General features: G+C 53.4%; 1 protein-coding gene across 4 annotated transcripts in view; it reads left to right on the top strand.

Annotated features, from left to right (window-relative positions):
- The window catches only part of NACC2 (NACC family member 2), a 61,311-nt gene extending 36,406 nt beyond the window's left edge, over positions 1–24,905 (top strand). Inside the window, exons 1-6 of one of the 4 annotated variants that reach the window (XM_075439507.1) lie at positions 411–428; positions 7,257–8,183; positions 17,972–18,139; positions 21,362–21,467; positions 21,759–21,856; positions 24,406–24,905. In XM_075439507.1, the coding sequence (XP_075295622.1) occupies positions 7,319–8,183; positions 17,972–18,139; positions 21,362–21,467; positions 21,759–21,856; positions 24,406–24,905 (1,737 nt within the window). In that variant the 5' untranslated portion in view covers positions 411–428; positions 7,257–7,318. Of the gene's footprint in view, positions 1–410; positions 429–5,737; positions 5,829–6,173; positions 6,372–7,256; positions 8,184–17,971; positions 18,140–21,361; positions 21,468–21,758; positions 21,857–24,405 lie in introns of those variants that run through there. The other 3 variants (XM_075439506.1, XM_075439505.1, XM_075439504.1) reach the window with 3 other exon arrangements.
- Positions 24,906–25,220: the final 315 nt, after the last annotated feature.

The raw sequence follows: 25,220 nt of genomic DNA on the forward strand, positions 1-25,220 counted from the left end.
AGATCCCGACAGCCGCCCGGGCTCAGCTCTTGAAGGGTTAATTGTATTAGGCCTGCTTTTTTTTTTTCTTTCTTTCTTTTAAATCAGGGAGAATAAGCTGTAGCCAAAAGTAAAAGTCATTAATTTGAAGACAGAGATGTAAGCAAAGTTTCCTTCCCCTCTGCAGGTTGGGCAGGGTAGGCTATGCAGTAATTGAAAAGTAAAGGCAATTGAATTGCAGGCTCCTGTCCAAACCCAGCGCGATTTCTGCTGCTGCTTTTTTTTTTTTTTTTTACAACCTCCATTGCATCAGAACTAGGCAGTATTCCTGATGTTCTCATGTGTGTTAATGCTGACTCACAGACTAACTTGCACAAGAAAAAAAAACACACAGGCAGCTCCACCATACTAGGTAATGAGCTCTCGCAAGAAGCAGCGGCTGATGTTTTGTAAGCTTTTTTTTTTAATTGACCTTTTCAGCTATTTACTTTATTTTAAGGCTTGCTGTTCTGTGGTGGCACGCCGGCAGGACTGAGTCATGCATGTTATATATTGCTAGCTGGGCTGTTGTGTGCTGGGAGCGAGGAGAATACAATTCAGCATGGCACTTGTCTTCCTGATGCGTTACGGACGTGGATTCGTGTTTGCGATGGGGTGCGGGCAGCGCAGGCTTTGCGGGAGGCACGGTAGCGGGGTGCCGGCTGCTTTCTGGTGGACGCAACTTCCTCGGGGTCTTGAGCTTTGATTGGATTTTATTAGATTGCAACGAATTAAATTCTGCAGAATAACTGCAGAATTTTTAATTTTTTAATCCGTGTCTCTCTTGCAGCAATCTGCCAAAAAAAATAAAATGTTGCGTTTTCTATTTTTGCTTCTCCTTGCTTTGAGAGCTCTAAAAATCAGTGATGGATGGGGGGGGGGGGGGGGGGGGGAATTAAAAGAAGAATGGCAGTAGCACGCCTCGCCTTGGCTGCAGGAGTGCCCTTTCGCGGGGTGGGTGACCTCACGCAGCGGCGTTGCGCCCGCCGCCTCACCTTGCAGCAGGACCCAGCCGGGGGGCTGCTGCCGGGGTCCCCGGGGAGAGCACCCGGGGTCCCCCAGCAGAGCTGCCAGCGCCCCGGGCTGCGTCGGCAGCCTGCCTTTAATTCACTTTTCCATCTTTCCGCCCATTCCCCTGCCCCAGCCGCCGCGTCTTTACTTTCGCTGCGAACTTTTAGGGTTGGGAAGCGAAGGTGGCTCCGTGCCGCGGGCTGCGTCGCTGCCGTGCTGCTGAGTAATATTTGCAAATTCAAGTTGCTGTTATCTTCGTGAGGCAGAAATCGGCTGCTTTCACCCACTGCCACTGGCTGCCACGCTAAAAATAGGGTAGGTTAGCGCCGCTCGCAGCACTGCGAACACCAACACTTCGGAGCTGCAGCAACGGACGCTGCGGAAGAGAAGAGGACTCCGGGCATGACCGTCACTGGGTTGCCAGCCTTCACCTTCTCTCCTTTCCCCCGCCGCAGACGGGCGTGAAGCCGCGCGGGCACGCGCCGCGTTTCCCAGTTGCGCCCCAGTCCCTCTCCCTGCCCCGACCCCCGGCGCGGGGTTGGGCTTGGGGGGTGCGAAGACTTTTTCGTTTTCGCTTCGGGGTTCCCCGACGGAGCGAGCTGCGGTGCCTGGGGGGGTGCACGGCGCAGACCCGGAGCGCGCTTTATTTGACTTTATTTAACTCTTTGGTTGAAGGCGTTATGGCAGCTCGGTGCTCGGGGAGTGGGACTTCGCCACCCAGCCTTGCAGTTCGCTGTTGCGTATTTTCCTTCGGGCTTACGTAAAAAGTGCGTTTCCTTTTCTTGAAAAAGGGGGGGGGACACACCCCAAACCCCTGTAGTTAGAGCTGGGTGGGCGGCAGCCCTGTGCGCGGGGTGGCGGGGGGCTTTGGGGAGCCCCTGCCACCCTCCAGCCCAAGGGTGGGACTTTCCCCCCCTTCTCCTCATTTACAGAAGAAAGGGAAGGTTCCTTTGACCCTCGGGGGCCCTCAAGGGCAGGACTTTTCAGCTCCTTTCTTTGGAGGGGCTCGGGGGGCCGGGTGGGGTGACAGCCCCCGGCCGCTTTGTCTCCCACCCGGGAGGGTCCCACTGCCTTTGTCCTGTCCCAGCACAGCCCAGCGCAGCCCAGCACAGCCCAGCGCACCTTCCCGCGGGAAACCGGGGGCTTGGGGGGCTTGGGGGGGGGGAGAGTGAAGTCTCCAAGTCTCTTTGTATGTTGGCTAAGGAAAATTGAAATGCATTGTCTAATTATTTCTGATTACTCCTGGGGGAGCTCTGATGCCAGCGTCGTCTTCTAGGGCGATGCTTTTTTCCTTTGTTGTTGTCAGCTCGCCCCGAACTTTCAGGCCTCGGAGCAGGAAAATAGTTTCGAAAAGAGCAAACCTGCTTTTCCTCCCCCCCGCCCCGAACATGTGAACACAGAAACTGAGAATTCTCAAACTCTCATGGAAGTTGTATCGAATAACAGCCGCCTTTTTTATGAACGTCTTGTGACAAAGGCTATGACTTTACAAAAACCACGCAGACGTGTACACATTGTCCTGCTCTGTCCGAGAGCTGGAGGAGAGAGGCTGCCATCAGAAAACGGAGTGGTGCTTTGCTGGAAGCGTCACGAATATTAAATAATCGGGGGGGGAGCTGGCTGGGTTTCATCCCATTTTCTCCAGGTTCTCCTGTTGGGTAGGAGGTGCCCACCCGATGATCCGTCACCTGTAGGGCAGGGCAGCCCGAAGGGGACTGGATTTTTTGGGGTGGATTTTTTGGGGTGACAACAGCGCTGGGGGCTCCTCCTGCCCCCCGGGGACACAGCTCAGCCTGGGAGACGAGACTGCAAAATGCAGTGTACAGCTGTAGTTGCTAAGGTCGTTGTTCCTGCAGCACAGCTCTTCCTGGGTCAGATGGACTGAAGCCATTTTGGACCATTCAAAAGTCACTTGGTGCTCTATTAAAAAAAATAAAAAAGTCATATTTAGTAGAGGAGATTTTTAAGTTAGATGTTATCAAGCATTACTGCATTCACTATTCTAGTCAGAGTAATACTTTGTTGTTGTTTCTAGGGGATGTGAGGTCTGGTGGTGAGCAGGTTCTCCTTGGCTTTCAAGACTGCCTTCTTTTATTTCTTGGATTTTGGGGGGGATTTTGGCTTGTTGGTGGTTTTGGGTTGGGTTTGATTTTTGCCTGTAGTCTGGTCATAAAAAGTGAGGGGCAAAGGAAGAAACAAAAATCCAGCAGTCCTGGCCTATGGTTTATTGAAGTGGTTTGGACTTTCGGAGCTCACTGGTACGGCTTTGCTCGTGTTCCTCGGGGCGGTTTCTAAACCACACACAGTTACTTCTTTCATCATTTCCCTGTAAGCATGTTTCAAGGCCTCTTTCCTCCAGGAGAACTGGAGGTTTAGACCATCACCAAGTGCCACCAGCCAGCTCTCCTGCTTGCTCAGCCGCTTTGTGACCAGCAGCTACGAAATTTGCTGGAATGGGAGAAGAGGCCGCTGGGAGCTGGAGTGAGGTGATTTTGGGGGTGGGATGCCTTCGGGGTGGCCAGGCCAGGCTGCAGTCTGGTGGAAGACATACCCTGGGAGGGGTCGGTTGTGTGGAGCATCTTGGTTCAAACTCTGAAGTCTCATGGGAGGTTTTACGTGAAATCTGCCAATAATTTGCTAGGCTGTGGCACTCTGGTGCTTCTCACCGGCTTGAATTTATCCTGAACCGGCACAATTTCGGTGTTTTTAGAGGGACACGGGTTCCTCCTGGCATGCCTAGCTTGTTTATAGAGCAGATTCTAAGCAGTATTAATAATTGATACCTATTTGAAGTTGGTTTGTTCTGTGCTACCAAGCTGTCCTTGGCTGGTCCCACTCAGCCTGCCGTGTTGGGTTTCTCCAAGGCAGGGGGTTGTGAGTGGGTCCAAGCAGGTCCCACCCAGCACCTGCCTGGTCCCTCCAGCTCTAAGGGAGCTCTTGCTGGAAGAGAAGAGGAGGAGATCCTGCTCCACCTGGCATGGTCCCCACAGCTCTAAGGGAGCCCTTGCTGGAAGAGAAGAGGAGGAGATCCTTCTCTACCTGGCATGGTCTGCCATCCACATGGACTCCGCTCTTCCTGAGTGGAGAAGTTATGTTTCTATAAAGGGCATTTAATTTCAGTAATTTTCACAGATCTGGAGGGGATCTGTGTTTGCCAGGGCAGACTCCTTTCCTTCTCCAACAGAGGCTGGTGGTGTCATGGTTGGGAGAGGTCTTGGGCTCTTGGCCTTGGCTGTTGCAGTGTCATCTCTGACCTCCTCGCCAGGATGTCACCTTGGTCCCCTCTCGGTGCCTTAGCCTCCTCAGCAACACCAGGCAGAGATCTCATGGACCTGACACCGGGTTTGGATGAACCCATCAAGCGCTCCCGATGGAGGTCCTGCAGGCCCTCGGCTGGCAGCCTCGTGGCTCTGCCGAGCTGGGAGGCTGCGGGTCCGGTGGGATGCGGAGCAGAAGTGTCCGTGCCGTTTGCTGGGAGAGCAGGGGAAGGCAGCCAGCCCCTGGGCACTTGGGAGCAGCAGCAGTTTGCTGCTCTGGAGTTGAACTTCAGGCACCCAACGTCGGTTTGGACGTTGGAAGCGGAGATGTGAGCACGGTGGGCAGGGATGGGTGACGGCGGGGCATCACCGGCCCCGTCTGCACTCCCTACCGTTATCCTCCTCTAAGGCTGGCTTCTGCTCTCCTCGCGAATTTTAACGGTGTGTGAGCAGCCGAGCAGAGCGATTGAAACAAATCCGGGAGCAACAGCAGAAATAAAACCGCTCTGGGCAAGGGAGAAGTGAGCAAAGTGAGGCCCCACCCTCTTTCCCAGCAAAAAGCACCAAACATGCTCAATAAATGCGAAGGTAATTTAAAATCTGAATCCAGGAGACAATGTGACTAGGATTTCATTACTTAAGCAAATGGATTTGCTTTTAGTGGATTCAGCCACAGACTGAAAGAAGCTTCCCCCAAGGGGTAAACATTTTTCCTGCCTTTGAAAGGCTTTCTGGGGGGTGGGGGGACGGGGGACGCGCTCTGCCCAAGGAGCACCTGGATTTGGGGCAGATTTGGGCATTCCCATAGCTGTCCTTTGGGGCTGGGGGGATGCTGGGGGATACTGAAGGATTCTGGGGGGATGCTGGGGGATACTGGGGGATGCTGAGGGGATGCTGGGGGGATTCTGGGGGATGCTCGCCGCCCCGTGCCTTTCCCCAGCCGCAGGAGTTAACCAGCAGCAGTGCCAGCTCTGCAGACTGTTTGGAATAGTTTAAATGCTTTGACACTCTGGATGTACTAGATGGCAGGGGAGGCAGTTTACAGCGTAATTCATATGCAAAACTGCACTATAAATTTAAAACCTGTCTCAGTTGCCGTGGCACCACTAAGCATTTCATCAGCATACAGTACAGTATTTCTGCCATCTTTGTTTGCATTGCAGTGACTCATCAAAAGTCTGTCTTGTACCAACACTGAGAGCATTCCTCTGGCACTGATATTTCTCTGTTTTTAAAGCTTCGGTTTGAAACTGGCATTTACTTCAGGTCCCTAATCAAAGGGCTCTATTCATCGCGGAGAGCAGCCTGAATGTTAATCTGCATCCGGCCTATTCATTTAGATGCTGTGCGCTGCCGGGGAGATTTGACTTGGGAAAAGCTTGAGCTGCAGCACAGACAAACCCCGGGTTTGATACTATAGATTTTTTTTTTTTTTTTTTAAATTTTCCCCTCCCCTGGGCGCTCGGCATCGCTGCGTATCGTGATACAGAGGGACCAGAGCCCTTCGGCGAGCGGCCGCGCCGGCGACGGGCGCTGCTGAAGGTACGTTCGCTCCCGGCCGGGTGAGGGGACCGGCAACTTCCCCGCTTGGAAGAATTTTTTTTTAACCATGCAGATACAATTAAATTGGCTCCGAGTGTGTTCCCTTTTCTTCCTGTTACCCCGTGGCCTTGCAGATAGGACTTTTTTTTTTTTTCCTCAGCAGTGGGAACAGAGCAGCTCTTTGTGGGTTATTATTTTCTTTTCAGAGATTTTTTTTCTTTTCTCTTTCTCAGATAAACTTCTTTTTTTTTTTTTTCCTTTCCTTTTTTTTTTATATTGTTCTTACCAGCTTTCGGTACGAGTTAAAACGTAGTTTTTCTTCGGTAGCGTTGAAGGCAAACGGGATTTTCGATCTCCTGGACTTGTGCGTGGAGCCCGCGGGGGGGCCGGGGGGGTCTGGGCGCCGGCGGCTGGCGGTGAACCCGCAGCGCTTTGCTGCGCTGGAGTTTGGGGCTGCGCGAAGGCTACCTGCGGCCGGAGCTCCCGCCGCACGCCGGGCGTTCGCTGGGCGCCGCGACGAGGAATTGTCCCCGCGGCCCAGAGGTACAGCTGGCCTTCGGGAGCCGCCGCGCTGGGACGCCGAGCCCGAGCCGTCGCCTCCAGCCCGTGGCGCGGGAGGGTGCTCGGGGGGTCCTCGAGGCGGCTCGGCTGGCGCCGGTACCCCCAGCTGGGGTGATGGGCTGGGGGCTGCGGCCGCGGGAGGGGCCGGGCTGGGACCCCCATCCCCACCTTGGGTTTAGGGGGGGAGAATAAGAAGACAAGTTGGCAGGTGGCTGGCGGCGGCGCGGTGGTTTGTTTTATCGGGGCTCAGATATCTGGCTTAATTTGGAGATCAGGCTCGTTTTGTTGGAGGATGGATCTGCTGCGAAGGGGTTTCACTGCTGAGACGCTCCCTCCTCCTGGTGCAGAGGGGAAGGTTGCTTTTCAAAGTGCTTTTTGCTGGGAGCTGTCGCCCCGGCAGAATCCTGTATTTATTTGAGGCAGAATGGCACATTGTTTTATAAATATCTTTTCTGTAGTTTGAACAGAGCTGCTGGTTGTTGTGTTTCTTATATAATGCTGCCCAGGAGCTGTCTGCCTGTCTCACGTTTGCGGTACCGTTCACTCCTCTCCCATTACCGTTCAGATTTTCCTGCATAAAGTAAAACCCCCGGGGGAATAAAATCAGTGGTGCTTGTTTAAACAGACCTCAACTTGAAGAAAATACTTGCGTTTTTGGAACATCCTTTGCCATCCAGCAATAGCATTTCCAACCTTGTTTGAAAACATCGATAAGTAATTTTTAGAAGCGGCTGCTTTTCCGCACCGGCTCTCAGAGCTTAGCTTCGAGCCTTTGATGTCGGGTGAGGTGGGTTCCTCTGCTTCTGCCTGCCTCGGTGAACTGTCTAAAAACGCTGTGCCTCTCTCCCTGCCTTCTCCGTTTTTCAGATGTGCCCTACTTTGGATATTCCTGCAGTGAATGTCTGAGGAGCTCCAACCGATCCTGAGCCATGTCGCAGATGTTGCACATAGAGATTCCCAACTTCGGGAACACCGTTCTGGGCTGCCTGAACGAGCAGCGGCTGCTGGGGCTGTACTGCGATGTCTCCATCGTGGTGAAGGGCCAAGCCTTCAAGGCGCACCGGGCGGTCCTGGCCGCCAGCAGCCTCTACTTCCGAGACTTGTTCAGTGGGAACAGCAAAAACGCCTTCGAGCTGCCGGGTACCGTCCCCCCCGCTTGCTTCCAGCAGATCCTCTCCTTCTGCTACACCGGGAAGCTGACCATGGCGGCGAGCGAGCAGCTGGTGGTGATGTACACGGCGGGCTTCCTGCAGATCCAGCACATCGTGGAGAAAGGGACGGACTTGATGTTCAAGGTTAGCTCTCCCCACTGTGACTCTCAGACCACCATGATCGAAGACCCCAGCTCGGAGCCGCAGAGCCCCTGCAACCAGCTGCAGTCGGCCTCGGCGTCCTACGTCATGTCCCCCTCCATGCCCATCCCGCTCCTCACGCGTGTCAAACACGAGAACCTCGAGCTGCAGGCAGCTGCCCTGCCCGGCCTGCCCGGCAAGCGGCCCCTCGAGCCCGGCGCCCGGGAAGGGGCCGGCGCCGGCGGCCCCAACGCCACTTCCCTCAAGCTCTCCCGTGTCTCCTACTACGGGATGCCCAACCTGGCCACCCTCATCCCCAACGTCCAGCAGGTCCAGTACTCGCAGGGGGAGCGGACGAGCCCCGGCGCCAGCAGCATTCCCACCACCGACAGCCCCACCTCCTACCACAACGAGGAGGACGAGGAGGACGACGAGGCGTACGACACCATGGTGGAGGAGCAGTACGGGCAGATGTACATCAAGTCCTCAGGAGGCTACTCGGGTAATGGAGGGTCTCTCTCCTTGGGTTTTCTGCTCTCCTTCAACGGTCTCTTGGTCCTTCTCCAGCCACCTCGGGTAGTTTTGGGCTTGTTCATCAGGCTTTTGTTTTCAGGGGGCCTTGTTTGGTTTTTTATGTAGTGTGGCGCAGAAAGCGATGCACGTGGTGGGCTGGGCGCTGGTGGCCGGGTGTGGCACGGGCAGGTCCCCCCCTGCCATCGCTCGTGGGCTGTGTCCCCAGCTGAGAGGCTCTGTAGATAAGAGGGGCAATGTCACGCGCCACGGCCAGCTTGGCCCTTCGCTTTTCGGCTGAGGCTGCTGACAAGGAGCCTGGCGGCTCTGTGACAGTCCCGTGGCGATGGCCGAGCTCAGCTGCCGTGGGTCAGCCGAGAGGGATGGTCAGCCGCGGGAAGGGTGCCCCGGGCCGGCGGAGGTTGGGTGGTCGGTCTGGGAGTTAGTGCAAGGCACGTTCCCTCTGTCCTGGCCTTTTGGAGGAAGACTTTTTAAAAAGTGATGAACGTATGACATTTGGAGGAAGGGGGAAAAACACCAAGTAAGTAATTTTCATAGAGGTTTATTAGGAATATCTGCAAGAAGAAGCAAAGAAGGACTTTTATGCCCACTGCCTGAAGCGACCGCCCTTTCCTTTGCCAGCCTTGCCCAGCGCATCGCTGTCAAAAAGGGAAAAGCAGTTTGGGGGCCTCTTGCTAACGTTTGTTTCTCCACTCGGTGAGGCGCAGTGGCCTCCCGCTCGGAGCTGCAGGTGTCTGTGGCAGCAGCTTTGATCCGCGGGCGCTCCCCGGGGAGGGACATCTTCCCGAGGCTCTGCCAGCGCCGAGCATCCTCTCGCCTGCAGCCGCTTTCCCCGCCACGGCCCTGCGCTGAAATTGCTGGGCTCATTTTGCAAATATTTAAGTCTCGTTTGTTGGAGAGCTGGCGTGCTTTCCTTAAAGCTGTTTGATTTTATTCTTAAACAAGGGAGAAGATCTGACAAATACGGCCTGTTCTGTTACCTAAAGCCAGGCTTTCCCTAACCCCGAGAACTGGCTCGCCTCCATCTCGTCCCACAGAGCAGGCGCCCGGCGTCCCCTTGGCATGTCCCCCTGCCAGGCAGCAAGCAGATAAGCAGTATTTTCCAAGCATTTTTACCCAGCCACGTGCAAAAGGGGGCAGGCATACTGGTAGCAATGTTACTGTTTTAATACTAGAAATACTTGCTGAGAAAAGTAGACAAGCCAGTCGCAGAGAACGGTCCTCCAAAGCCTGTCTGCTCCCTGTGCCGTGCTTCACGTCCCAGCGGTTGGTACCGGGCGGACAAGGGGGGGTGGGAGGAGTGGGATGAGGGGACGGGGATGGGGTCAAGGTCTCCTCCATGGCTGCTGACCTGGCAGGAAGGCGGCCCCGTGCCCTGGCTGCTGTTAGCGTCCGACCGAGCAGAAATCAGGCTGTTTTCCTGCACACTGGTTTTGTTTTTATTTAGCGTTGCGCTTCCCCGCGGCAGAGCGTGTGGTGAGTAATGTGGGTTTGCCTTCCGCGTTACTCCTCAGAGCAGTGGGATTATACCCTTGGACACGGTGTTTTCCTTCGCTGTCACGGGGCCAGTTCAGGCAGTAACGGAACAGAACAAATCCAGAAGGCGAGGGCAGCACCAGCGCCGGGACGGTGCGGGCAGCAGCGATGAGGCTGTACCGAATTCTGGCGGCGCGGGAGCCGTCCCCGTTGGAAAAGCGAAAATACGAGCGGCTTTTTTGGGCGTTGCTGGAGATGCTGCAGCCGTCCAGCCCTCGCGTCGGAGCCGGGCATCTGGCAGCAAAGTTTTCCTACGTGGTTTCTGTAGGGGGAAGACTTGAACCGTGTCGTGGTGCGGAGGCAGGGGCAGGTCGGGCGCAGCGCTGCTTGGCCCCGCGTGAGGTTCTGATACACCACATCTCTGCTAAAACAGCTCTTCCACACCAGCGTATTTCAAGGGAGCTTCCTGTTTTAAATCACTCGGCTATAGTCTCAGGCTTCCTGGAAAAGAGGGCACATAAAAAAGAGATTAAAAAAAATAAAACCTAAGCTATTCCATTATGGTTTGGACTTGTACAGCTAACTGCGTTTTAATTACTCGGGATAAACCGTGCCCTCAAAAGGTGCAGAATAATAAAACCAGAAGATGGAAGAGAGACGGCAGCTAATCCTGCTCCTGGCATGTCGATCCCGACAGCCTTACAAAGGCCTGGGGGAGGGGGCAGCCCTGTAAAACAGTGATTGCCAAGGTTTCCAAGAGCCCCGTTCCTAAAAACAAAAACAAAGCCAAAGAAGAGCGCAGTAGACAAAGCCCTGAATTTCAGAGAGGGTTTTTTCCGCCCCTCCTTTTTCTCCAGTTTTTCCTTCCCCAGCAGAAGCGTTGACTGAGCTAGCGCTGGCGAGTGTGTGGTGGGATGCTGGTGCTGATGCTCTTCGCTTGCCTTGAGCATCACTCACGGCTCCCGAGGCCGGGGAAGGCGCTGGGCAGGCCCCATCTTCTTGCCCCAAGGCTGGGGGGTTTAATTTGGTTATGTTCACCTCTTTTTGTAGTCAGAACCACACCAGGTTTCCAAAGTCAGGATGAGAGAGCCATCTCCAAAGCTGGGAGCAGAGAGCCAAGGAGCACATCATCACCTTGGCCAAGGGTCTGATGGTGGAGGAGGCAGCGGGGAGAAGCGCTGGCGAAGCGATGGCCGTCTTGCAGCGGTGGCACCCGTGGGATGCACCTGCAAAAGGAGCTGGAGATAAAGGAAGAGATAAGCCCAGTCTTAAACCCAATGGGAGGTTAGGTTTAGGTGTCGGTAGACAGGGTGGCAGCTTACAGAATCACAGAATGGTCAGGGTTGGAAGGACCTCTGTGGGTCACCCAGCCCAACCCCCTGCCCAAGCAGGGTCACCCACAGCAGGCTGCACAGCACCGCATCCAGGCGGGTCTGGAATATCTCCAGAGAAGGAGACTCCACAGCCTCCCTGGGCAGCCTGGGCCAGGGCTCCGTCACCCTCAGAGGGAAGAAGTTCTTCCTCGTGTTCAGCTGGAGCTTCCTCTGCTTCAGTTTGTGCCCGTTGCCCCTTGTCCTGTTGCTGGGCACCACTGGAAAGAGTCTGGGCCCGTCCTCCTGACCCCCACCCTGCAGATACTTAGAGGCATTTCTAAGGTCCCCTCTCAGCCTTCTCTTCTCCAGGCTGAACCAGCCCAGCTCCCTCAGCCTCTCCTCGTAGGAGAGATGCTCCAGTCCCCTCCTCATCCTCGTAGCCCTCCGCTGGACTCTCTCCAGTAGCTCTTTATCTTTCTTGAACTGGGGAGCCCAGCACTGGACACAGCACTGCAGATGGGGCCTCACTAGGGCAGTGTAGAGGGGCAGGAGAACCTCCCTCGACCTGCTGGCCACACTTCTCTTAAAGAGGGATGTCGGAAAAGGTGTGTCAGCTCCCACCAGCCTCTGGCCATGTTGGATGGCCACGGTGTCACCACCGCCGTCCCCATCTGCTGCTGCGGCAGGCTGGGAGCATCGCGGCAAAATGGCTCCTTATTCTGTAACTGGGTCTGGTTGTGGAGAACGTGTGGGCCTTGAGGACACGAGCGAGACTGAATGAGGTTTCTGGCATCTGATCGGAGGAATGCTCAACTGCCGAAAGTATTAAACAAAAGCAAAGTATTTTTATCCTGGTTAATTACAGCATCGTGGGCCTGCTCTGAAGTGGGTTTCAGCAGGACTTGCAGATGCTCAGCGTTCTTCTGCGCTGAACCGCGTTCTCGTCAGTCAGCTCGCTGCTTAGCAGGTGCAGTGAAGTTAATTTTGACAGGCGCAAGCGAACTTGCGCGAGGGTCCGTCCTCCTCCCCGGCTCCTGCTGCGCCGGTTTGCGGAGGAGAGGAAAAGCCTTTATGCAGCAAATGGCTGGAACGTGAAGGCTGGACTTGAAAGTTATGAAATCCCGGACTGACGAGAGCACACTTCATTAAAAATTCATCTAAAATAGCCGTTACAGGATAGTTGTGGTAATTAGCTGAGAGAATAGTTTTCTCTCCTGGCCTCCGATTCCTGACAGTAAGGAAAGAGGGCAAGGAGCAGCCCAGAATCCGTAAGGAGCGGCTCCGGCGCCGCCCGTGCAGCGTCCCGAACCGAGCCCGGGAACGACACGCTGCAGCCCGGCTCGCGACGCCAGCTAACCGCAGCCGTGATGAAGTAGCTGGTTCTACCCGCCGGCACGGTGAGCTGAGCCCGCGAGGAGCAGTGCGGCGGCACGGGGGGGATGCTCGCGAGCAACGGCCTGGTGGGTTTTTTAGGAAAGAAAGCGGTGAAATGAGGATGCTCTTGATTCGCCGGGGCACTTTTGCTGTGGCTTTTAGCTGAGGGCTGCAGACAGCCCCGCTGCCGGCAGTGTGCCGAGGGAGCCGGCCAGCGCCGCATCGCCCAGCCCGGCACGGGGACCGGCGGTGCTGAGCAGCTGGAGGAAGGCAGAGCCCCACACCGGGGCGCGCGGCCTCGGGCCTTTTTTGGCATTAAACTTCCAGCCCCGGTTTCCTCACCGTAAAACACAGATGTTTAATTTTAGGCTGGCAGATGTTTCACTCCTGGCTGAGATCTGAAGCGAAGGCAAGATAGAGGTATTTATAAACCAGTAATATTTTTCCTATACTAATTCCAGATTACCTCCCTGTATAAATAGGTCACAAATCAAATCTCTACATTCCAGTACGTTGTTATAAATGTACTGTTTGTAAAACGTAAACTATCACAGTCGGGACCATATCTGTCCTGCGGTGCGTGCGTGTGTGCTCTGGTACAGGTTTACATACGCAGGCAGATGCTGGCGGTGCCGGGGCCGCGGCAGAGATGCTATTTTTGGGGTAGTCCCACTGCCAGTGGAAAATAGGCTAATGGGATAAAAAAGTTTGTAAAATGTTGCTGTTTGAAAAGAAAATTCTTGCCTTGCAGAGAGCAGGGGAGAACTGTCCACGTGTTTGCATACGTGGTGGCTGGGGTGGAGATGGTTTTGTAGCCGTTGCGGTGGACCAAGCCTCGTGACTTGTGGTTCCGTGTTGGGGCTCTGTGAACATTAACGTCTGGATGAGGGTCCATCACTCGGGTGTTTCTGTATCTCAAAATCCCATTTCTAAACCAGAAATAGTTGTTTCTTACCCATGGGAGTGTGTTGAAGTTTGTATCCAGTAAATGGCCAAGAGGAGAATCCGGACTGGTGGGAACTGGGCATTCATGAATAATCTTGAAGCCTTGGTGTTTGGATTGTCGGGAACTAAGGAAAGGAGTGAATATTGGTGCTGGGTGTGTGGCCAGCACTCCCAGTGCTGCCAGACCCCGGGCGCTCACCCGAGCACCTTGTTGCCCGTCACCGATGAGGGCCAACAGGAGCTGTGTGGGCTCAGCATCTGGTCCCAGGCACGTTGGCCGGGATGTGCGGCCGTCCTGGCGTCAGCAAAACCATCGTGGGCTCAGCAAGAAGGTGGGGTGGTGGAGCTCTGAGCTGGATGATATGTTTTAGGGACAAGGAGGACATGTGCCCCTAGCATCACACCCAGCGTGGAGCTGTGGAGCACTGGTAATTCCCACGACTCCAGCTTTCTTCCAAGCATGGACCGGTGAGTTGGTTTGAGGTTGCTTCTTTAGCCAGAAAACCCGGGATATTTCCCATTCTGGACCACTTGTTGCCAGCTGCAGCATCCATAAAAGTTTGAGATGAAAGCATATATCTGAATAAGGAAAACATAGCAGTGTTGGGCTGGCAGCTCTCACTGCTTCCTCTGTAATGATTTCCTGCCCCTCTCCGCTAGCTGGTAGGCTCCTTTCTTGGTCGAGAACAAAACTGTATTAAACAATACTTCACATTGTTTGCCCTTTCATTCAAAGGGAAGGAGCCGCTGCCCTCCGAAGATACAAATTAATTAGAAGCGAATACTATCCTGTTCTTCAGAGCATAAAGGCCAAACAGACTGGCTTTCTTTGAAAACATGGGACCAGAGTGTCTCTTGTATCCTGCTTCTTTACGTAACCGATGGCTATCTGCTGAATTGAGGTGGCACTGAAAGGCCTAAAGCTTCGGTCGTTTTTGTTTGGTATCGTTGAGTTTGTGCTAATGCTTCAATGGAAACAAAGTCCAAAAAATGATTCATGCTCATGTTTAATAAGAGATTTACAGAGAGCGAGCCAGCAGGACAGATGTAACCGAAATAGAGTGGTGGGTTGAGTTACATTTGGTCTTTTCAGCCCGAATTTGAGTTTGTTTTATGAAGCATTTGATTTCACAGGAAGAAATGTAAACTTCTCGATGGCTCCACGTGTAGGAAGTGAAATGTCTTCAAAAGCAAAGAATTTCTTCAAGGCAGGATTGTCACCAGCCAGTGCGGCAGCGTCGTCTGCCTGAAAAGCTGCTTTTCTTTCAGGAGACAGGTTTGACACCAAATCCTTCAGAATTCCCCCCGGAAGGTAGCGTGAGCACAGCGCTTGTGCTGATCTTTCTCTTGCCTGTCTCATTATTGCTACCGTGGGATCTCTTTGGCCCCAAAATTGTTTTTTATTGACTGTTTGCCTATGGAAGGTGGTAGAGCAGGTAGGTTTGTCCTTGTCCGCCGTAGCTGTTTACCACTTGGATGCTGTAGATGTTGAATTTCTTCAGTGACAGCGGTCTCGATGAAGAAGCGGGCAGGTGGAGGGCATGGCTGGTGGCCATTCGAGTCCGAGTTCTCTTCTGTTCCCATGACAACAATGCTGGGTCACAAGCTGTGAGGACCTTCTCCTGCCTCTCCTGCTCTGAACTCATATCTCCTTTGGAGTGTTGGTTGCAACTACTTGACCTGGAGACCTTTTATATCACTTAAAAAATAATTGGAGGTCTCAAAGTTTCTGAAAATCCATACCAGTCTGCCCAACTTCCCTTCAGCAGCTTAACATCTGCTGGTTTTTAGGTGGTGATGAATATCGTGGGCGCTTTTGACCTGGGTCATTAGTTCAAAGTAGAAATTAAATATTACAAATGCAGTTTTACACAGCCTGGGTGGAGCGTTGGGCTTGCGAGGGGTTGTGCTGGTTTTCCTGCTCCTGCCGGGCAGCTGAAGCGGTGGCTTCATGGAGAGGCCAGCGCTGCGGAGCGCTCGCCCCAACGAGCTGCCTGCAATTAGCAGGAGCCCCGTGCACAGGCACGGCCTTGTCCTCTCCCCTTCTGATGGCTCAGGGACACCCATTCAGCAGAAAAAGCTGTTGCCAAATTCTATTTTACCCTGAATAGCATAGAATCATAGAATCACTGAGGTTGGAAAAGACCTCTAAGATCATCAAGTCCAACTATCCACCCAACACCCCCATGCCTGCTAAACCGTGTCCCCAAGTGCCACATCCACACGTTTTTTGAACGCCTCCAGGGTTGGGGACTTCACCACTGCCCTGGGCAGCCTGGTCCAAGGCCTGACCACTCTTTCAGGAAAGAAATTTTTCCTAATATCCAATCTAAACCTCCCCTGATGCAACTTGAGGCCATTTCTTCTTGTCCTATCGCTAGTTATTTGGGAGAAGAGACCAACACCCGCCTCACTACAACGGATAGTTGTAGAGAGCGATAAGGTCCCCCCTCAGCCTCCTCTTCTCCAGACTAAGCAGCCCCTCATCAGACTTGTACTCTAGACCCTTCACCAGCTTCATTGCCCTTCTCTGGACACGCTCCAGCCCCTCAATGTCCTGCTTGTAGTGAGGGGCCCAAAACTGCAGCATTCACCTATCTTTTGTTGCTGCTATTGAGGACCTTGGACATCCCAGTCTGGTTTCTGGGATTTATCAGCAGGATGAGAGCTCCTCTGTGGTGCATCTGACTTTACCTTTGGGGTCAGGCTGCGTGTGACCTGCCGAGGACGCTGGCTGGGAGCTGACGGCGCTGCTTCCTCACCCCATGAGATCTGCGGTTACTTTGCAGTGGCCATGGTGCTGGAACCTGCCTTGGCGGAGCGAGAAAGCCTGGGAAGGACACCAGAGCAGGCCTTCCCTGGGTGTCAGCTCCCCCATACCTAGTGCTTTTGATTTGTTTAAGCTGGAAAATACCAGTATTTAATTGGATATACTCTGCTTATCACGCGTTGGAGGCATCAGAAATAGTGCAGGTCTATGAGATGCGTCCTCTGTGCGAGCAGAAGATGACTCCCACCCTAGGAGAGGCTGCCTGGGTGCTTGGGAGTGCGATTAGACAGGGAAATGTTGCGGTGGGTGAAAATTCTGCGTGTCGGTGGGACTGCACATCAGTAGGTAATCGGGCCGTGGTGGCAGGAGATGTTTTCAAACATGTGAGTCGTTCTGCTGCCGTTTGGTCCTTAACCACCGAGGGAAACGCCGCTCTGCCGCGGTGCAGCTCCGCAAGCAAGGGGCATCCTGCTGGTCTGCCAGCTTTTTAGGGAAGGAGGGAGCGATGGCGGGGGGGGGGAGAGCTTCCAGCCCCGTGCCTGCGATAGGGTGCCATGGCACGGCACGGCGTCGCGGGGCATGGCCTAGTTAGAACACAGCTCCCATTGTACGGGAGCCGTCACCCTGCGGTTACTGCAGCAACAAGTCTGCGAAAGTTGCTGTTTTATCTGGAGAGTGGAAAAGCGTGCCCCAGAACACCAAAATAATTGCAGGAAAAGGCACCTCTTGAGCAGGAGACATTTTGAGTTCGGAAACACCAGTTGCTGGGATTTTTCTCTCCTCTCGGTATTCACAGCTATTGCAGTGCAGAGCTGTGTCTGATTTTATGCGTGGCACTTGCCACACGATCAAACCTTTTTGGGGAAAAAAGACGGAGCATTGTAGAGCTGGGCTGCCGTTCAGAGCTGGAACTGCTCCCACCACCTCCCAGTGCAGCTGGAGTTGATGTGCACCCGTCAGCCCTCTTTTGCTGTCAAAAATTGTAATTTTCAGCAAACCTATGGTCTTGCACCGTAAAAGTGCTTCGGAAAGCAAAGCCTCTGTGTGCCCACAAGTCCCCAGACTTGCGTGGTGCTGGTGGTACAGCTCGGTAGCTTCAGCTTTTCGACGTTAATGGTTGCTAATAGGCAGTGGTGGGCCCTGGGGACGGCACGTCAGGGCACGAAGTGAAGCCACAGCTGTGTCCCAGCAAAACCCAGTAATCTGATTTGGATGCCACAGCTTAACATTTTGTGGCTTGTTGGTTGGGGGTCTCTTGTGTTCTTGAGAGGAAACATTGGGCTGCAAAAGGCAGACGGGGTGCTTCAAGGGATGCGTTGGAGCTTGCAGGAGGTGGCTGGTGGGTGCCGTCCTTGGGGGAGGCTGTGGTGACCTTTCTCGGTGCAGGGGGTATCTGCAGAGTCTGGCGTTTAACTTCAGCAGGAAAAAAACATCAATAGACGTAGTGATGGTACTGATGCAGGTATTTATCAAACTCCGGCAAAGAAACCCCTGGTGAAGTAACCTGCCGTTCTTCTGGGGGTGTCTGGGGAAGCCAGCTCCATCTGCTGCACTTCCAGAACAACACCAGCTGTGCAGAGTTGCCCATTTTCATAAATGATTAACATAGGAAAAGTTAACGCATAATTAGATTCCAAGAATCCCTCTCACAGAACCCGAACACCCATACGAGACTGCTGCGCTAGATGGTGGGGGAGACCGGGGACCTTTCTACGCTGTCAGGTGGCATCTGCCCTGCGGCCGGTAGCCCTGGCGAGTGGTTGTCCTTCTGGAGGGAGCAATATTTCCAAGCGCTACCTGAAAAAGTCAAAATTTGACCTTCTGTTAATATTGTGCCTGCATACTAAGCTGCTTTACTGGTTTTTCCTTTGAATTTTTAAGTTGCTCAAGAGAAGCCGGAGCAGATCCCACTGGAGAACCGCTCCTGTGTCCTCATACGACGGGATCTAGTTGCTCTCCCAGCCAGTCTTATCAGTCAAATCGGATACCGCTGCCACCCAAAACTCTACTCGGAGGGAGATCCTGGAGAAAAACTTGAGCTCGTTGCAGGTAACGAGGGGGTAACTTTGCTTTGCGTGATAATGCCTGGAGGTTGCTGATATTTTCCTTCTTGAAATGTGTTCTTCGTCTTGCTTGCACTGTTGCTGGAGTCGTGCATCTTGTGTGCCCTTGCTGTGTTTTTCTGGATTATTCATCACCAATCATCTTTTTAAAAGTTGTAGATTTCCTTTAATTTGCTGATAGAAAAATGTGTCATTAACAGGATTTATTCAATTGAATTAATTTAGCATTTTAATTGAATTCTCCTGCTTGTGTTCTTCCTGATTGGTACGGGCTGCATCGCAATTGTGTTGTGATTTAGATGCACAGATCCAAAAAAAAAACCACCTGAAAATCCCCACTGCATTATGAGATTTACAAAGCAGTGGAGATAAAATTTGTGTCACTGAACAAGCTTTGAAAAAACTATTAAAGTTTTTTTAAAATTGAGGATGTTACTAAACTGTGAAATGCTGCAGTTGGAAGGAAGAGAAGCAGTCAGGTTTGGTCCTTTCTCCTCTCTTTATTTTCAGCTTTGGGGTTATTTACAATATCACAACAATTTACTACTTCAGAAAGGATTTGTGGCCAACTTGAGGTGGAAGATGGTGCCGTTTAGCTTTTAATGATACTCAGAATCACAGAATGGTCGGGGTTGGCAGGGCCCTCTGTGGGTCACCCAGTCCAACCCCCTGCCCAAGCAGGGTCACCCACAGCAGGCTGCACAGCACCGCGTCCAGGCGGGTCTGGAATATCTCCAGAGAAGGAGACTCCACAGCCTCCCTGGGCAGCCTGGGCCAGGGCTCCGTCACCCTCAGAGGGAAGAAGTTCTTCCTCGTGTTCAGCTGGAGCTTCCTCTGCTTCAGTTTGTGCCCATTGCCCCTTGTCCTGTCGCTGGCCACCACTGGAAAGAGTCTGGCCCCGTCCTCCTGACCCCCACCCTGCAGATATTTATCAGCATTTATAAGGTCCCCTCTCAGCCTTCTCTTCTCCAGGTTGAACAAGCCCAGCTCCCTCAGCCTCTCCTCGTAGGAGAGATGCTCCAGTCCCCTCATCATCCTCATAGCCTTCCGCTGGACTCTCTCCAGTAGCTCCTCAAACTACTGGTGTGGGTAAAGCTGGATTAAGAGTGAGATCCAGTGGCTGGGAAATGGTGGCCGTGCCAGCCTGCAGCCCAGGTACCCCACGCACTGCTCGGAAGATGGATGTTTGGCTGGGCTGTCCAGATCAAATTCCAGTTTAAATAGCTATATTCTGCTTTTAGAAGTTCCCCCCAGCGCCGCTGTGCTGCAGTGCTGCTCTCAGCGTTCAGCCCCTGCTGCCATGAGGTTTTTGCCCTTGGACGCAGCCACGTGCGGATGAAGCGATCTTCGCACGACAGCCCGTACCTGCTGCCCAGGCCGGGGGGTGCGTTAATACCCTTGGTACGAAGAGGACGTGTGGCAGCACAGTCGATCCCGATCGGTTGTCATTTCTTTCTGGTCGTTGATCTCTTGGCGAGCAGCATGTTTTGATTTTCAGTCTGTAGAAGGAGTCTGAATTTCAGGGGATGCCCAGAAAGGTTTCCGTCTGGTGGAGGATGGGTCTTTGATGGAGGCAGGAGTAACACGCACGCGCCGCGGCACAGCGAACAACCACAAGTATTTATTTTGTATCTGGAATATTCATTTTGTACCCATTTACATTTTATGTGAGACTTCTTAAAACCATCAAGTGGTGCAGGTTATTTTCACAGTGAGAGTTGCAAATTGGCTCAAGGCAGCTCTGCTTGATTTACATTTTTCAATCTGGAAAAAAAATAGATTAATATCTCTAACCGATAGTGGCTGCCTCGGTTATTTTTTGTTTATTAAAGCGAAGTTACCCTCGGTAGCGTCTGGCGTTCCCTCTGATGTCTCACCTCTTAAAGTGCCGCTGCTGAAGAAAGCAAATTGCTGTCTCCACCCCGGTGAGACCTGGGGGGGTTTGACCCCGGAGCGTGCAGGAGGGTCCTGCAGCAGAAGTTTTCCTCCGCTCTCTGTTTGGAGGATTCTCCTTTTGTCTCCAATTTTTCATGCCATAATTAATTCTGCAAACCCCAGCAAGCCTCGCCGTCGCACGTCGGGCAGACAGATGCTGTGGGCGCAGCGTGGCCAGAAGCCGGGTGGCTCTGAGGTGCGGAGCGATGCTCGCTGCTCCTGGGGCAGGACCACAGCGGCGGGGAAGGTGCCGTCCCCGGGGAGAGCGTGGGGCTCAGGGGGCTGCTGGGCGCCTGTCCCCGTGCAGCCCTTCGCCGTGGGCTGCCCTGCAGCTCGGCCTTCGTCCGGAAGGTCGGGGACGATCGTCTGTCCTGGGAATCCGGGAGGGATCCAGTAGATGTTTTTATATCTTGAGAACAGAGCGTGTTCTGGATCCAGATACGACCTGGTATTTATTCTTAATTAAAAGCAAATAGCAGAACCCTCTGGTATAACAGCACACGTGAGAACCAGAGTAGCCCCCCCCGCAAGGCGACGCGGAGGCCGGCGCGGTGTGCTCTGCGGGAGCGACGCGCGCAGTGGAAGTGTTGGAGAAGAAATGTGCTGTAAAGCCCTGCCGGAGCCCGGGGGGTGAAGCCGCTTCGGCAGGGGCTCCTCTTTCTTCCGGAGAACATCCTGAAAGGCAGAGTATTCCAAAGCCAGCGATGGCTGCGCGTTGGAAGGCAAATTCCCTGCTCACCAGGAGCATCAGGAGGTGATGGGCTGGGGTTTTTGGAAAAGGGTCTGTGATGTAGCCAAGTGTCTTTTCTGTGCTAGACAGGATTTTTTTTTGTTTCTAGCTCTGTGTTCTAGGATCTTTCACTTGAGAAAAGAAAAGGCCAAATGGATTGGGATTTTCTTGCTTCAGAAAGAATAAATAATCTGATCTGTACATATAAAATCACGGTATAAAGCCTTGCACTGTCTGTCTTTGGAGAAAAAAAAAAGGAGTCCTTTCATTTGATTTCCATAGATTTCATTTCTGTACAGATAAAATGAGGGATTATTGTTACCTGGGGCTTGCCAAGACCCCAAGGGACTGCGATAACAGTCCCTGCTGGGCTTTCCCAAAACTCCTGCCCTCCTTGTTGGGCTTTGGTAGCAGCCAGCGCAGAGCACGCTCCCTCCCATGTCAGCAGCACCAGGACCCCCGGTGCAGGAGGGGCCGGTTGTCGGCAGTGCCGTTGGCGAGGCGAGGCTTTAACCCAGGATTCTCCCTCTCCCACCCTTCCAGGCTCTGGTGTTTACATCACCCGGGGGCAGCTGATGAATTGCCACTTGTGTGCCGGTGTCAAACACAAGGTCCTGCTGAGACGTCTGCTGGCCACCTTCTTTGATCGGTACGTCCTCTTGTCCTCTCCCAAGGGATTCAGTGTGTTTTCTGGTGTTTTAACCTTGTCAGTAGATAATGTGTCACGAGCGCTTCATGCTCTCTACATGCCGCACCGATTTCTGCGCTTCTTCTCAATGGTGCTTGAACCTGAGCAGCAGGTTTTCCAGTCCCTTGCCTTAAAATCACGTAACGTGGCGATCCCTCCGTGAGAACCTACAGGGAAGAGGACGGCGTCCCCTCGTGATGCGCCGTCCCCCGGAGTGCCCGCTCTAAGGATCTGCCTTTGCCTTTCCCGCAGGAACACGCTTGCCAACAGCTGCGGAACTGGAATCCGGTCCTCCACCAGCGATCCCAGCAGGAAGCCCCTGGACAGCAGGGTCCTTAACGCAGTCAAACGTAAGGAGAGAGATTTACTGCCGCTCTGGTGGAGCAGCACGCCCAGAGCAAAGCCAAAACCTACGCGGGGAAGGCCAGCTCTGTTGCGTAATAGGAGAGCTCTATATGCTGAAATTGGGTTATGGGAAAATGAATTTATTTTTATTTTGCATCATTTTGGGGGAGGTGAAGTGAAATTTTTTTTTTAATTTGTTTGGCAGTATCTTAATATAAAACGTTATTGCTGCTTGACTGTTTTGCTATATTTTAAAGCGCTAATTTCGTAGTTAATTATTTTATTGATAGGTGCTCTGTGGAGGAAATCAAAATTATGTTTTTGGCCAACACTCAGAGCTTGATAGCGCTGAAACAGGCCGTCTCTGTGTGCTGGCGTTTATGCCCCTGGGCTCCGGCTCACGTTCGGATTCATCCAAGCGCAGGGCTCTGCCAAATCCCCTGGTTCGCAGGAGCAAAGCGTACGGCTGCGATCCGTCGCCCGGAGACGTCCTCCGAGCATCTCTCGGCGGTGCTGGCCCCGAGAGCGGCCGAGCTTTGCGGTGCCCCGCGCTTTGGGGCTGTTGGCCTGCAGCGGTCAGTGGCCCCCGGAATCAGGGACCTGCTGCCTGCTTCAGCCCCGGCAGCGCGGCGGGAGCCGCTCTCCGTCTCGCTGGCAGCCTGCCTGGTAGCTTTGCAGCTTTGAATACGTTCCTTGAATATATTTTGGAAACTTTTTTTTTTTTTTTCATAAAAACATAAAATGGGAGCCCTGCTGCAAATAATTGCCTGTTTAAAAGATTGCATAAAGCAACAGGAGCTTTTGTTTTTCACGTTTGAGCTGCCAACAAAGTTCTGCGTGGTGCTGCGCGGCTCGGCTGGTCGGTTGATCGGTCCGCAGAGCCACTGAGCTCTGTCCCCGGGCCGGGGCTACCAAAGGGTGAGCTGCTGAACACCCCTTCTGCTGCCCTGCCGGTGAGACCCCCGGTGATCCCCTGTGTTTGCATCGCTACACGGCGCCCGAACTTTCGCCAGGGCTGGGGTGCGCCGGGCTGCCCGCTGCCCTGGGCGTGTTTGTGCCCAGCGCCTGGTGTCTACGCAAGAAAAGGAGAGTTTTGTTGCTTCCATCAAGGTAGTTTAATGATTGATGGCAGGCACCAGACAAATGGTTAAATATTTGGTGCTTGCGGTCACCCTTGAGTACGAGGAGCGTGCTGTGGGACCAAAGGTGCCCGCTGGCGAGCGAGGACCTGGGTGGTGTGGGAAGCCCTCCCGGGTCACGGCAGCGAAGCCGGTTTTCCGTGGGCTTGATACCCAGTGGAGAGCAGTGTGTTCCCTCACCCTTGCTGGATTCTGGATAGTAAATCTTTATGTAAATATTATAGTGCTGGAAAAGGAAACTCTAAGCAATTTTTTTTAGTATTTTTTAAGATTTGGAAAATAAATCTTTCCTCTCCCCAACTGTTGCTGAACTCCAGGGGCCTTCCCACCACCCTCTGAGATCTGTAGCACATGGAGAGAAAGGATAAGATGTCAGATGTCCAATACAGAAAGACAAAACCACTGAAGTGGGCTGTTGGTGCTTGCCCGTCGCTTGTGCGTGGTGCTGTCCTGAGACAGCCCCCCCACTGGCAGCTTCACCCTGGAGAGCCCTGGCTCTGGACCTGCCAGCCTTGGTCCTTGCTAAGGCTTGCAAAGAGGTGCAGAGGTTGGAAAGGCACCGCTGTCCTCTGACAGTGCCTGTGACACGCTGTCACGTGTCGGGGCATTCGATGACTTCCTACGGCCCGAATTTTACAGAGAAGCACCCTGTGCACCAGTTGTAGTAGATAGTTACTGGCCACGGCAGGGTGATGGTGTTGCTCCATACCATCGGGTGCTTGGCCCCCGTGGAGGAGCGGGGCCGCAGCCGAGGTGGGCTTCGGCAGGGTGCGTGCCAGCTGCTGTGCTGATGGTGGGTGTTGGAGCAGCCACCCTGGTTGGGCTGGAGGTCCACGCGGCGCTGGTTGGCCCGGCGGTGGCTGGCGCGAAGCGTGAGGACGGGCAGAGGACAGTCCTTGGGGCAATCTCCTCTGCTCGGTCAGGAGCAGCGCTGACATTTTCCAGCCCCGCAGCTGTGCCTGCACCACCATGGGTTGAAGAGCCAGCAGTGGATCTGCTGTCGAGGAGTTTGTGTTGACCCTTTCTGCGTCCATCTCTGCCTTTGGCCATGCCAACGTGCTGTGGCCATGCTCCAGCTGGAGGCTGGGTCCTGCAGAGAGGAGCCTGGTACCTCTGGGGCTCGCTGGGTTCCTGGGGAGGGAGTGATCCTTCTCCAGCCCCCTTCCCCATCCTTCCTGGGGGTTTTATGCCTTCTGGGTTAATCCCTTCTTGATTATCGCGAGCTGAAGAGTCCTTGTCTGTAAGTCTCTCCTTGTGAGAGCTCTGGCCCGTGGGTCAACCTCCACTCCGCGGCATCTGCCCGTGCTAAGCCTTGCAGCCGGGCTCTAGGATGGGGCAGAGGCTGCAGTCACCTTTGTGCCGCCTCCGTGTTGCTTGCTCGGAATCCTCAGCTGTGTGTATCCCTGTCTTTGCAGTGTATTGTCAGAATTTTGCCCCGAGCTTTAAGGAAAGCGAGATGAATGTGATCGCAGCCGATATGTGCACCAACGCCCGCCGGGTCCGCAAGCGCTGGCTGCCGAAGATTAAGTCCATGCTGCCGGAAGGGATGGAGATGTACCGCACGGTCATGGGCTCCACCACAAACAGTGTCCCCCTGGATCCGGAATTCCAGCCCAACACTGCTCAGGTCTTTGAGCAGCGAATCTATGCAGAAAGGAGGAGCGATTCGGGAACTATAGTAGCCTTGAGAACTAACACGGTGAACGTAGAGCTAAGCAATGGATCCAACCAGTCCTTCGAACAGAGCGAGGACGCCGAAGGGGCTGGCTCGGTGATACAGGAGGCAGCTGCCACGGATGCTATGGCATCGGATACCCAAAGCACTCCGCAACCTTTTGAACAAGGTTCGGGCTCCTCCAGCCGGCCCGAAACTCCCGTGAGAAGACAAGATGGTACTTACGGAGGGACTTTATAAAGAGGGCAAACGTTTCGTGACCTATAAGGGATCTGTAATACTAAAGCTGCTTGCATGCATTACTAATACGAAACAAAAAAATGTGATCAAGCCACTTACCTACTGAACTGCTACTGTTGCCTGAAAAAAATGTGATTTTTATTCTGCTTGTATTTAAAATTTATGAAGGAAATAATCGCATTCGTTATACTGTAAATGACAAGGTCTGTGGCGACCTACTTAAAAAAGAAACTATTGGGCTCCTTTTTTGATATTCCTGAGGTTAGTCTATAAGATTGTAGCTTTTTTCTTTTTTTTTTTCCTTTCTTTTTTTTT

This window comes from Opisthocomus hoazin, chromosome 19 (assembly GCF_030867145.1).
Source record: "Opisthocomus hoazin isolate bOpiHoa1 chromosome 19, bOpiHoa1.hap1, whole genome shotgun sequence".
NCBI classification, from domain to species: domain Eukaryota; kingdom Metazoa; phylum Chordata; class Aves; order Opisthocomiformes; family Opisthocomidae; genus Opisthocomus; species Opisthocomus hoazin.